The sequence below is a fragment of the Acomys minous genome (genome assembly GCF_964271855.1).
Source record: "Acomys minous genome assembly, chromosome: 1".
NCBI lineage: Eukaryota > Metazoa > Chordata > Mammalia > Rodentia > Muridae > Acomys > Acomys minous.
In genome coordinates this window covers 7,477,089-7,491,414 of record NC_140483.1, presented here as the reverse complement: position 1 = coordinate 7,491,414, position 14,326 = coordinate 7,477,089, and the positions used below count along the sequence as shown (strand labels likewise).

The following is a 14,326-nucleotide window of genomic DNA, read 5'->3' as shown; positions in this document are numbered from 1 at the left end:
ACTTCATATTAATAAGCTCCAATCGGGGCTTTAAGTCCTTGATTAGGAGAGAGTGTGCGAGCCTCGGTCCCAACTGGCCGTGCCTATGGGCTTGTCACCAGGAGAACGCGCGTGTTAATTGCACGGGGCTCTGTCAAGGAAACTTTGATTTATAGGTGGGGTGCACAAATAATGGTTGCCGGGCGCACATGGATTCGGTAGAACTTTGCCTGCCTGAATCTTTTTCCCTGCACTACGAAGAAGAGTAGGTACCTTTTTTTTTCTTTCCTTTTGCAACTCGGCGCGGGCGCGGGGGCGGGGGGGGGCTGTCTGTGCGGGGAGTGTGGACAGGGCAGCGTGTGTGCTCGAGGACCCACGTAGTGATCTGGGTGTTTGGCGTGCGTGGGTGCTTGTTGGTGTCTGTCTGGTGCCTTTTGTGTGGTGGGTGATCTCCTAATTCAGTAAGTGGAGAATTGTTTTCTGACTACAGTGTTACCTTTGAGGCAGCCCTGTGACTGTCACTAAAACAGCTGGGTGACAGTCGCTTCTCTTTCAGGTGCTAAGAATAGGCGCTGGGCACCAATGCTCAGTGAACTGTTAAAATGCATCTTTTACCCGGACCCATTTTCCCTAGGAAAGATGTTTTAAAATACAATATTCAAAATGATTTATACTACTGAGTGCCTCTTATGTATTTGCAGTTTGACAGAGATTTGAAACTCCGTGTCACCCTTTACCGCGCAGAGTTAGAGGCAAAATTGTACATTTATTAATTCTCCTTCAGAGAACAATTTAGCAACTAGCCCTGTGCCGCTCAGAGCTAGGGTAATGGTATTCGTGTGGTTAGCATCAAGTCAGTACTTAACTGGCAAATCAGTCCATTAAGTAACCTGAGATTTTCACACATTATAAATATTTAAAGGGGAGAAAACTGAAGAAGAAACAGTAGTGACTTAAAAAAAAAATCTTCCCTTAAATAGACAATGTGCAGGTCCTCGGCTTGGTCTATGTATCACGTCCAGACATATATAAAAAAGGCACTTCTTTAAATGAAGTTCACTCCATATTTATGAATACCTTCCTGGATATTCTAGCTGATTAAAGGTCCAGGGGCAGTGAGTGGAGGAGCGGGTAGGGAAAGCAAATTGGGCATTCTTGTGTAGATGAATAGGTCATAAACTTAACTTCAACCCACTGTTAAGATAAAGTATCAGTGGACCATGGAAGCTGTCACTGGTCTCTTGCTTTCTGTTGAGTCAGTTAGATTGCTTTCGCATTACAGTAATAGCAACTGTTATAATTTTTAAAAGAGTGCTCTTGGCAAACCTTTCTCTTGATAGATTGTGAAGAAAACATAAAACTCTGGGCTCTGGGGCAGTGTGTTGGCGGCGGAAGCCCACTAGCTCTCCTGAGTGAGCCTGCCCTTTGCTTTGCATTATATTCAAGTGAGGGATGGGAAGTAGTTTGTAGCCTCTACTTGCCAGCGTGTGTTTGCGTGAGTGTGAGTGCACACACACGCACAGGCACAGGCACACGCTCTCTCACAGGAACTATTAGCCGAGACCAGGATCTGAAACACCGAGAGGCTGTCTTCGCGTTTGTTTGAAACACTCGAGGGAAGAGCCAACCTTAAAAATGCTCAAGAATAAAAATGCAGTACAAACAAAGGTAAGACCTCCCAATCAGGTGCAGTGCGAAGGTCAGCGCACCTGAGCCGTGGAACGGCAGAATCAGTCGTAAATGTCTTCCTGTCAGGAAAGCCTTAAGCTCACCCAGAGTCTGAACTTTGTCTCGTAAATAAAGAAAGAAAGCAAACTTTGACTATCCCTCCAAAGGGTTCATAGAAGAAGGAGTTTCCTTGAATTTAACTTCTTATACCTAATTTGAATAATTAGTTTAGATAAGCCTCTTAGACCAGATGTATTTAAATGGAACCAGGGCACATGTCCTTTTGGCTTTGGCGCAAGATTCAAACTAGCTCTCTTTCTTTTTTTCTTTCTTTCTTTCTTTCTTTCTTTCTTTCTTTCCTTCCTTCCTTCCTTCCTTCCTTTCCCTTCCTTCCTTCCTTTCTTTCTGGATCAATTAAAAGTCATCTTTTAAAAATACAGATTTATTGTGTGGGTGCAGTTGTTGTGGTTACGTGGTTCACTGGACAGACCGAAAGATCCAGGGCTGAGCAACGCATCTGCCTCTCTGTCTCAATTAATAAACCACAGAATTTATACATGCTATTAATATTCATAGTAATTGTGCTGGTTTCAGCCCCATCACGTGTGTATACACAGAAATGAAACCTGAGTTATACAGTTTCTAAGGAAAATATTGGACCATTTCTGCTTGGGAGGCTGTTAAAAAGATTCATGCAATTTATTGACCACCATTAAGAGAGCTTAAAATGTTAACCTTTAACTATGTAAGTACATACATTTTTTTTTTTTAATTTTAGGAAAGGTGCCAGCACTTTCAAGAACACAATGCTGTGACGCTTGTTTCACATTGAAAAGCAATATTAGCTGATAGCATAAATAAGCAGAAATAATGTAGCTGCTGGTTTTGACATATGTGTCTGTGTAATCATTCTAAATGAGTGCGCTCGTCACACGAATCCCTTTCAACCTCTGATTAAAATGTAACATTGACTACAGGATTATAGAGCGGACTTAATTTTACTGACTGTTTTAACAGTTGTCACAGCTGTTGGAAAAAGGCAATTGAAACACTCCAACACAGACAAGGAGAAGAGGTGGCAGTTTAGGGAATTCCAGCTCCCATCATTGAAATCCAGATAGTGAACATTTAGCAGTTTCATGTTTTTAAGGACCCTGCTCAGAGCTATGCACATTTTATTGTGTATGGTTTCCTCTGCCTGTGTCAGGGTGTTGATTTTTATTTTCCCCTCTGACTCATGTGTTCTTAGGAAAAGCTAACCTGAATTGGAAATAGACTTCTCCCAAAGTAATCCTATCATGGGGAAGTACGGAGAATAAAAAACAAGAAAGAAGTCTGGCTACCTCTCAGCAGAAACAAAAGCCTAAATCATAATGGCTATAGGTACATTTCTTTTCTAAGGAAAAATAGGAGCCTGCCCAAGTTCCTTTAGATAGACATCAAGAGGCACTTTAAGTTTATTTTTCTGAGGTAGAAAAGCCAAACTCCAGGCTTGGAACTTTCTACTTTCTGTCTTGATCCTTCTGTATAAATCTGTTGCAGACACCTGCAGCCTTAAAGGTAGGTGGTATAGGTGGGGTCTTCAGGCTCGTTCTCTCTCTCTCTCTCTCTCTCTCTCTCTCTCTCTCTCTCTCTCTCTCTCTCTCTCTTTCTGATTCTTTGGACATGCCAGCCAGCAGCAATTAGCTCTCTTTGGCTGTAGAATCCTGTAACCTTGCCTACCACAAAATCAAACAGAACATTTCTGTTTCTCAATGAAATTGTGCATGTCTTAAACTATATTTGCATATAGTGTGTGTGTGTGTGTGTGTGTGTGTGTGTGTGTGTGTGTGCCAAGTAATTTGTATTATATAACTCATGATTTTTTTCCTTTTGAAGTAAGCAAAAAAAATTTTTTTTTAATGTCTCTGAGTTAATGGAGTACATGTTGAATGGGGGTAGTGACAGGCACCTAGCCTCCATGAGCCCTTTGTGTTAGGGTATGTGGGCACTACGGTGTGCACATTTGGTGGTGAGTCTAAACAGCCTCCCTTCTTAGCAGAGGCAAGGGCGATGGTGGGGGCTTGTTCCTTCCTACAGTGATGGCTTCTTGTCTTAATGTGTTTGTGGCTGTGCAGCTTTATTTACTGAACCTAGTGTGTTGCAGTGGTAATTAACCCATGTTATTAGCAAAGCCCTTGTGGATAGCCATTAATTCTCTTGCATGGATGATCATTTTTCTAGCATTTCCCCCCAATAAGATAGCGCTGTTCCTTTAATATATATATATATTTATATGTACATATATGCATATATAGATAGATAGATAGTCTTTGATATATTTCCTTAATTTAATCTGACCTGTAATGTATAGATATTTGCTAATTCTTGAAGAATGGTATTAAGATACAGCTTTTAAAAATGCTAGCAGGGAAAAAGATTTTTGTTGTTATTTTTTTCCTAAAGTTGAGAGAGAGAAGGAGAGAAGAATTTTAGCTGAAAGGGAAAAGAACACAGAGAATCACTTTTAATGTCAAATAGTTCAGATCTTAGAATTTATGATCATGAGTGGCTTTGATGTTTTCTGATCAGATTTTTATTTATTTATTTAGTAACAGTTTAGGCATTTTTGTAAAATATTGAGCCAGCAGAAAAATGCTTGTGCTCCCTTGAGTGAGAAAAGATAAGGACCATCTCATTAGCTGGGCCATACTTTTGCAATTAATTTTCCATACCTGGTGCTATTCATCAAAGAGGGCAGCTAACTTCTGTAGGGTTCTGTTTAACAATACTTTCATGATCCCTCCTGCCCGTCAGAATTACAGACAAAGAAGAGGTGGTTCTTCGGAAAGCTAGTACAATGTCCAAATTGCAAGTCTGTGTCACTTGTGAAAAATTCCTCAACATCGCTTTTAGCCTAGTGACTAAACAAACTATTTCTTTGTTGTGCTTGTCCCATGATATTCAGCGGGAAAGGTTTTCCTTTATGTGATTTCATAGACTGAGTTAAAAATGCTCGCTCCCTGGCTGATACTTTATATACAAGTGGCCGTTCATAGCACTGATTTTTATGCAACCAATTAATAGCAAATAAACTTTCTAGATTTGCCCCGCAAACATTTAGAAAGAAGAGGGGAGTGTGCTCAGGATTATAGAACTTTCGAGTCATCGCAGGAGATAAGCTGCTCCCTGAGTCTGGTTCCCGAGCAAATTCACAGGAGAGAGAAACAATACCAGGTTGATGTGTTATAGTGTAGGCGAGCTCTGGCCGAGCCAGCTCTCTGGAGAAAATCTTTGATTATGTTGGGCCAGTTTGTTCAGTTTTTTTTTTTTTATCTCTTATACACCCACTGGTATTGTATTAAATTGTCATTGTCCTAAAACACATGAGATAGAAATGAATTGCGCTTTTCTCTGCTCCCTGACAGTGAAATATTTCGCCTCTCTCCGGTCATATTCGCATGCCTTTGGTAGTGCAGGGATGACACCAGGCGCCTCTGCAGCTTAACATTCTTGCTGCATTTTGCATGTTTTGTCATTGATTATTTTTTTCCTGTGGCCACGTATACATGGATATAGATTACCGATGCTATGACTGATAAGTAAATTCACATGTGGTCCTTTTAAAAGCACAAGCAGCTGCTGGAATACAAACGGGAGGGAGTGTGTTTGTATGTCCAACTGCATGTGAAATACACATATGTATGGGGAAAGGGATATATTCACTTTAGAAATTTTTTTATTATTCTCAAGCTTTTGCCTAATAAAGTAAGCCTTAGGTGTGATGAACAAATACCTAGTTACTAGCTAAATTTACCAGGTATGGTTTTAACCTGGAATTCATATCTCAAGTATTTATCAGGCCCAATTGGAAAAAGAATTGATTTAACTATTACACATAGGGCAGGTGGACAGGTAACCTAGAATGCACATTTTTGTCTGATTTTAATTTTTAAAAAATTATGTTCACTTATATATTCAGCATCTATTAATCATAAATAATTTGTAAAATAGGAAATCAACTGCTGATGGTAAATGCATAATTTAATGGATGGAGCCCATATCCAGTAGAATATTGTGAAATAGCTCCTGGCTACATCTTTTCCTATACAATTGGCCTGACAAATATATGATAATAAAAATCAGGGCAGCTCTCAAAAAATATAAAAACATGAATTTCTATTACTGTACTCAGTAAGCATGTCATTTGCTTGATTATTTTTCTCAAAGAGAAAATGGCTACAATTAGTAGGTGTCTTGTATCTCTAAAATTCACTCTGGGCTTCTGTTAATTCAGCTTTATTCTGTGAGGTAAATTTAGAATTTTGTGACTTTCCTTTAATAAATCTGAGTGTGTGTTGAGAGAAAATGTTCGTGCAATTGCCTTTTCTAATCTTCTAATTCTTTCTCTAATTCGTAGGCTCCTTTAAAGTACTGGGCTTCTTTCCTACCTATATTTATTTGCATGACACTTTTATCAAATTCCTGCTCTTGTGTTTATGGAAAATTCCTGCAAGCCGGTCATTTACAGCAAGGCATCAGGGCAGGGTCCCTCTCAGAGGTGCTGACTGACAGCTTTCTGCTCTTTGAAGGGCTCACCTGACCAAGTCTTGTCACAGTTCACGCTAGACTTTCACTCTGTAAGGTCTGAGGAAGCCTCAGCTAAAACAATCTCCATCCTGACTTTTTCCTACCACGTCTTCTCTTCCTGGTACTTCACCCTGAGTGTCAGATGTTTCTTTTTCTCTGAGTTTGGACAGCATTCTTTTTTTTTTTTTTTTAAGTATTTTGCCAGTTATTATAAACTATTAAATTGAAAGGCTCTATCAAATATGTATATATTGTACAGATGGATTTCTCTTTTTGATTTCTGAAAGATATTTTTGCATGTTTGAGAAGAACTGGCATTATATGTTTTAATTTCTTCAAGTGATGGTCATTCTAATTTGTAGCAAGGCCTCTGGATTTGGAAGGTAATTTGTTAAGGCAAATCAACAAAAGGAAGGTAGAATTATTTTAAAATGGCATTTTCACTTGTCATTTGAAATCTATTTCAGTATACTGGCAAAGGTCTATGTGTGCACTTAACTATAGATTTTAGCATACAGTGCTAGCTGTTAAGACTATGGAACAAAACACTGGCTTTGAGATTTAACATCTATCAAATATTAACAGTGTTACAGCTCATCAGGCCTTAAGACTGGTTTGCATGCTCTGAAAGGGACCTAAACATGAATTTATATTTTAATTGTATGAAGCAGTTTTCATTGCATGCTTGTTTCTGTGGTTTCTCCTGTGGCCTCCGGTGCAACCAAATTGCATGCAGCACTTACATCCCCGGGACTGAAGTGCATCTCACGTGTAATACACATTGGCAGCACGCACCTAGCCAAAGAAAACAAATTAATATTGGGCACACTGAGGGCTGCCAGGCACATCACAGACGTGTCAATTTAACTCCGCTCCATCATCCCCCTTCTCCACAAACAGTTGGTTAGGATGCTACTAAATATAAAGAAAGCAAGCAGTAAATTCCCACATACATCAGAGATTGGGTGGATAGGGTGAGAGTGAGGAAAGCCGGGCTGCTTGCTGACCTCTCATTTAAAACTAACCATAGGATTATGCAGTACATAGAGGGCAATAAGTATTGTATAACTGAAGTTCTTTCAAATCCTTCTTCCAGTTTGTGAGATTCAATGCCAGGCAAGCATCCCTGAGGTGTGAAAAGCCCTCACTACTTTTATTTGTGAAACAAAAATAAGAAAAAAATAAAAGCCACCGGAGGCTCTCAAGGTTCTGAAGACGGTTGTTCTGAGGAGGAGGCATCCTCCCTTTGTGGAGCTTTGACTACCTTTTTCTTTAAAAGTAAAATAGAAATTGCTTCTGTGTTCTGCTTATCTGTCTTAATCAGTATGCAGAACAAAATTTAAAACCAAGTCAAGAATTTATGCCTGGACAATAAGCAGAAGCATGCTGAATTCCACCCCGACCATGCTCACAATGATCTTGCAAATGATAACTTCTTTTTCATCTATTCCACAAACATTGGTTAATGGCTTTTCAGAATTTAAGCAAAGGCTTACTCAAATAAATGTGCTCCCTTTTCTCTGAATACTTACAGTATGAATGAAAATGTTTTCCCAGGTATACTGTCCAAGCTGTTCATACACACAACTGTCAGAAGAATTTCCTTGAGCTTATATACGAAGTTAGTAAAAGTAGATCACATGAAAAAATACTGGAAGTTCTCCTTCTCTTTTAAGAGTGTCCTTCAGTTGTGCACTGTCCTTTAGACCTCCCTCTGCCCTCCACAATTTCAGTTCCTTATAGTACATTAATTTTCCCCCAAGCCCAAAGATGGCCATGTTAAATGGTAAATCAATTTAGCCCAAACGCAACATTCTGAAGAAGCTTCCTTTGGAGCTACTCGTTAGTCAAACAAAACAGCTCTGAGACTTTGAGAAGGATTGTTATACTGTAATCAACTCATGATCAGGGAGAGAGAAGAGTGAACGTGTTTAATGAGAGCCATGTTTTCTCCCAGGAAAGTGGCTGTTATCAGTGGTCGCTGGGCCCCATGGAATAACAGAGCATCCCTTTGCCTTTAGTCTTGACTGAGTCCTGCCTAAGCAGTCATGGGAGGGTAGAACCACAGCTCAAGGGTACTGGGCTGTGTGCTTGGGAATTCTTCCTGTTGGTCTACACATCTGAAAGGGACACATGTGCGCAGAGTCTGGACAGCATTGGGACTTGGCCTCTGGTGGGCAGGCGAGTTTGCTTATCCTCCTCTGCTCTCTCCTAAGCAGTTGGCCAAGGGAGGTGAGGAGCACACGGAGGTTTTATATGCGCAGGCTTCGGCACAGAATTCTCTCCTAGGTACTAGGATGCCTTGTGACCCTTCTGATCAAGAACTTTTCAGAGTTCTCTCTGTTCTAGAGATGTCATCGTTGGTTTTCATGCCCCTAAAGTTCTACCCCCAAACGAGGCCTCTTTTCAGTTTCTCTGAACTACCACCTGGTAGGAGACCTTCCAGAGACCAAAGTGAAGAGCCGACCACCTGGATGACGTGCCTCTTTTCATACCTGTATAGTGAAGATGTTCAGTTGTTTAAGTCTAAAGAAATAAGAAAAGTAATAGGAGGTCAAAAAGCCCCACTCCAATTGTATTTGTTTCTTTTCCTATCTCTTTGTAGTGACCAAAACTGTAATGTCTAGAGCATTTATGAAGGTTTTAATGATTGACAAGTCTGTCCTGAGATGTGGTCCCCATATGTGACAGTGTTACTTTCTCTCTTGTCTCCAGTTTCCAGGGTTAGTTCCTTGGTGTCTATTGTCTTCTTCTGAGCCTTGTAGAGCTGCTCCGCCTCCAGATGGAGGGAAAGGGCAGTGCCTGGCAGCCCTAATACTGTTCTCTGAACACTCACCCTTCTCCATGCCCAAGAAGTATGCCCACATTAAAAATCAGTTTCTTTCCATTTGCTTTGATAAGGACCATACTTTGGTGAAAGGGTCCTAGATTGTCCCTAGGCAGTGCCCTTCATTTTCCCTGCAAATTCCAAGGAGATTGCCTCCAACACCTCCCATTTGTTTTTTCTTTTGTTTCTGTTTGCTGAACATTCTACCTGAGTGCTTTTATAGTGTTTTCCCGATGGTTGTCAGTTTGGGGTACTCAGCTGCTGACATTTTTGTTAAGTTAATGTCACAGCAGAAAAACCAATGGCAAACTGGAATCTGGCTGCAGCACGGTGGAAGATACAACTTTGGTTTGATTGTGTGTAAATACAGTTCGTTAGCTGCAGGTTTATCAGATAGCTTGGCAGAGAGAGAGAAGAGCAGCAGCGCAGACTGTTTTCAGTAACCACGCTGGCTCATGCTCCTGATAAGATTGAGAGAGCTTTTTTACGAAATGCTGATAGGTTTGAATAAGAAAAGAACAATCTCTTTCAGTGGCACCAGCTTATCAGAATAAAGTAAAATGCCAGCACTTTTACATTAGCGAAAGTAAATGTTTCAGACACTCGGGGGGCCCCCTTTTTTCCTATTCACCTTAAGTAAAGGAGGGGATGATGTGAGTGTGTGCTAATGAATGGAAGGATTTATTACCTTGACTAAGTTATGAGGGGATATGTTGATAAAGGAACCTTTAGCATCAAGAGCAGTGTCTTTGATAAGCAGGTACATGTATGCTTGCCGTTCTCTGGAGAAATTAACATGCCCGGCCCGCTCTGGGTCTCTTAAACACCATGGCTGATGGTCCAAGATTCAGTTATGTTCTGTGTCAATTGAGGCTCCTTGTTTTCTGAGCCCTTGAGTGACAGGCATTGAAACTTTAGCTTGCCAGACTTGTAAAATGATGGTGTGCTGCAGTTAAGTTTGGGGGGCTCAGTAAGTGGGCATCTGCTGAATTGAACCAGTGAGGTCCAGTTTAAAAAACAAACAAACAAACAAAAAGCAAACACTATGAGTGGGGTGAGATTAATTGTAAATTTAGGATGAAATTTTAGTGAAAAGATAATATTTTACTGAAAAGATAAATATTTTTGCCTAAATAATAGTCCATTTTAGAGTACTCTTCCATACTGGGGAAAAAAATAAGGACACTGATTTTGCTTTCTAATACAAACCATTAACTTTCCCAATTGTGCTATTTTCTTGTCTTTGTAATTTGATGTCTACAAATAATTTGGCGTATTCAGATTTGATAAATGGTAGTGCAAGATCAGTATGATTGATTTTGGATTACTATTGATTACTCTCAATGAGATCACTGTGACACACTCGAATCAATAGTCTTCGATTAAGTGAGGCACCACCGTTCCATACACTCCCCCAGCAGTGGGGGACTGAGGGGCAGAGAGTGTTCAGGAGCTGATAAATTGACAAAGCATTCAGCTTTAAGCAGCCCTTTGTTCAGCACTAGTTTCTTAAAATATATTTCATTGGAAAGTTCGTTTTTTGCAACTCGGGGCCTTTCTGTGGAAGAAAGGTCATCAGTTTAAGGATTATTAAATTTTAACTAAAAACAACTGGGCTCCATTTAGGTGTAAAATCATTTAGGTCCTCACTGCAGGCAACCTTCATGCTTTCAAGCTGTCGCTCAAAGGTTCCGTTCTTTTATGAAGATGTCAATTGTAAACATAAAAATGCATGGCTGGAAATGGAATGGTTTTAAGATTCAAAATGAAATAAAAATTCCTGCCTGAGGAAAGCGCTGTAATCAAAATAAGGTGGTCTTAAGTCTGCTCGCAAGCAGCCATGCTCGGGAGCAGCGCTGTGAGGTGGCAGCAGGTACCTTGATCAAGCTCAGCGGCTGGATTTCGTCCCCTCCTTGTCTGAAGGTGTGTGTTGCATCTCCAACACTACACATAGCATGCTAAATAGCGTTTGATCTGCCAGCCACCAGCACTGTCAGTTCTTGGAATCTTTCTGTCTCAAGCAAACTTACAAAGTCACTGGGAGAGAAGTCTATGTTTCCGTTTCTTTTACTGAAGTTTTACAGGGAAAAGATTTTTCTGCCATCTTCCGCCCTGGCACGGTCTGAGCACAGGCTATGCAGTCTTGGCATGGTGGTCCTGTGTGGCTGTCCCAGAGATGATTCTGATAGTCATCCCTCTACTGGGCTCTCAGCGAAAGCCCTTCTATCCCCTGGTTGCTGATGGGTGTTCTAACTCCTAGGCCTAGGTACCCAAGGCCTCTTGTTTGGTTTTACCTTGACTTCTTTTGTTTGTGATGCCGTGCATCATAACTTAGATCCAAGCACAGGCTACCCTGGACCTGATCACCGAGCATCCTCCCTCCCCCCAAGTGCAGTTTCAACTTTTAACATGGGTAAGTGTTATAATTTTTATAGGAAACTTTAAAAACAAACCTTGAAAGATTAGGGAAAAAAAAAAAGAACACAAAGGCCAAGCTCCAAATTGTGAAATTACCTGTTAAAACATTAGAGTATTTTTAATTTTGCATGTAAATAATACAATGGGATTTTAATTATATTAGGTCGAACTATATGAAGTTGCTGTTTTGTAGGTCAAAAAAATGGTCAAATATCAGCAATTCTGTGCGATCTGGCCCAACAATTGAATTTATTTCTGTCCTGTTCCTATTCCATAATCAAATTGGAAATGACAACTGGTCCTTAGTCTCTGATGGGCTGCAGCAGAGTATGGAAGATGCATGAATTCTGTATTTAACTCTGATAAGTCTATTGTAACATCAGTTTAGCAACTGCGTACTTTCCCTTGTTATCGTTAGAGAGTAGCCAAGTCTAGTGTCTTGGGCACAGAAGTACAGAAAGTGTGGTTATCTGGTATCTGCCCTATAGGAACAACACTGAGGATTCTGAGAATCGACGCAAAGGTGTCATCTGACAAAGACCCCTCTCACCCACTTCCCTCACCCGTCCCTTCCTTCTACTCAGAGCACCAGTCAGAGGTGCCCTCTTCAGAGAGCACAGTGTCAATGGATTAAAGGAATTTGAGCAAGATTGGCCATGCCTCTGATGTTTTGACCTCAAATGTTCTGAGAACCCCTCTTAGCACCTGCCTTGTGCCCCTCTGAGGAGTCAGTGGATGGGGCTTCTCTGACTGATGCTGAAACCCAAATGCTTTATTGGCCACAGTAACTTGGAAAAGGTTTCTGGACTCCCTAGATGTGTGAGACCTGTCAGGGCTGCCATGAACTGCCCAGGAAGAGCTCTCTGTACCCACCTATGGGCAGCAGCTGGCTCTGTAGGCGCCTGACGGGCTTGGAGGCCACCACTGAACCTGTGCAGGACAGAGTGTGTCTTGGCTTGAGGTCACAGTCAGGACTGGGTGAGTTTTTGTGCCTTTGAGTGAGTCTACAGCCACTTATACCTTGTTCCAGAAGAGAGGCAGAAATGGCTTCCTGGATCTTTTGTTTTGTTTTGTTTTTGTTTTTGTTTTATTTTGAGTGGCTACCTTTCCTGGTCCCATTGCCGATCTTGGAGTATTCCTTTACTCCTGTTCTCTGTCTGTAACATGGACTTAATTTATTGCTGCTACCAATCATTCCCTTTGCTACTGAACACATGCAGCTCAGGGGCATAGCCACAGTGGGAAGAGAGTGAGTGCCCTTAGTGCCTACATATCTCTGCCCTGGCCAGGCTGTGGGTACCAGTGCCAGCCTGTGGATGTATATATGTTCTGTGTTCATTTTCGATGCAGAATTCTATGAATGCACCAAGGACTACTTTAACATAACCATTTAAAGCCCAGATTTTCCTACTAGAGGCACAAAGCAGCTGGTGACAGTGTAAGCTAAGTTTGTTACACCTGAGGAGGGTGACTTCCCACCCCGCCCAGCCACAAACACTGTGTTTAAATCGGTTTCACCCAAAGAGACAAAAAGCTCAAAAAGAAGAAATAGCCAAGTGGAGTTCACTTTTTTTTTCATGGAAAAAGACCAATTGATTTACTTTGTGTGTGTGTGTGTGTGTGTGTGTGTGTGTGTGTGTGTGTGTGTGTGTGTGTGTATAGAAAACTGGAGACACCAGATCCTGCTTTGCAGATGAGGAGGATTTTACAGAATAGGTTCTTAGGCTGACTGGCTGGGGAGCTTTCCTGCAGTGCTCCTGCTCACAGGAGAGAGTGGATTCCTCTCCAGCAGCCTGAGCCACACACAGCCCATCAGCAGGCTGCCAGTCATCAGCAGGTGTGAACAACATAAAACAGGATTAACGCTGAACCAAAGTGTGTACTAAAAACAGAACCCCTGCCTTGCTTCAAGAAGGACATGCAGAAATGGAAGACACAAGGCATGCTGGACTTGAATTCCTTGTTTACCAAACAGTGCTCAGTGGACTGTGTAGATGGCTCTGTGTAGGGGAGAAAAGGCAAACTAGAAATATGCATTCATTCTCTCTTTTCATACTGTAAACCCAAAACTCAGGGAGTAAACCATTTAGGACTTGTTTGGGGGTGGTAAAAAAATAAAGCAAAAGTCATTTATGTAGAGTAAGGTTGACAAGTTACTATTACAGATATTGTCCCTGCTTCAAATTAAAAGTTGATGGAGCGTCATTTGGTTGTGGTCTTTCTCATCTCTAAAAAGTTATATTGACTACTCTGTTCTTTTTATGTTTAGTTGGATTACTTGACTTATAATTTTGACAAAGAAAATAAACTGCAGGTAAATAAAGCAGCTGAACAATAGATTCTACATTCTTACAATTATTAAAACAACACTGCTTAGGAACAAGAAAGCTGCCAATGAGAACACTTGTTAATATACAATTTACATATCCATTTCTTCTTGGGGTTAAAACCAATTTATATTTCAGAACGTTGGCACTCGGTCATATTCTGTAAGGTATCTGGGAAAAGGAAATAGCAAGTGTATTAGTTGGAGAAATTATATTGTGTGTACACATGCACATACTGTACACATGAACACACATAAACCTTAACTTGTAAATACAGATTTTTCTCCATGTGTGTGTAATGTCATTTACACTGACCTCCAAGACTAAGAGGTTTATAAAACTATGCTGTGACCAGCAACATCACATACACTGATTTAGAATGCTTCCCAAATGTCAAAAGTCAGAATTCCGACAGTCTATCTTGCCCCCTCCCACATGCTCACGAGCTTTACTATCGTATATGCCCTTTTAAAAATATAATCCTTCACCCTTTCTTCTCCTCCTCCTCCTCCCCTCCTCCTCCTCCTCCTCCTCCTCC

At 40.9% G+C, this 14,326-nt stretch overlaps 1 protein-coding gene across 13 annotated transcripts in view; it reads left to right on the top strand.

Annotated features, from left to right (window-relative positions):
- ESRRG (estrogen related receptor gamma) overlaps window positions 1-14,326 on the top strand; it is a 604,250-nt gene that overhangs the window by 386,055 nt on the left and 203,869 nt on the right. The window contains exon 1 of one of the 13 annotated variants that reach the window (XM_084773282.1): window positions 39-244. The exons of 11 other annotated variants lie outside the window; for them this stretch is intronic. In XM_084773282.1, coding sequence (XP_084629408.1) covers window positions 189-244 — 56 coding nt within the window. In that variant the 5' untranslated portion in view covers window positions 39-188. Of the gene's footprint in view, window positions 1-38; window positions 249-14,326 lie in introns of those variants that run through there. One more of the 13 variants, XM_084773285.1, reaches the window with a different exon arrangement.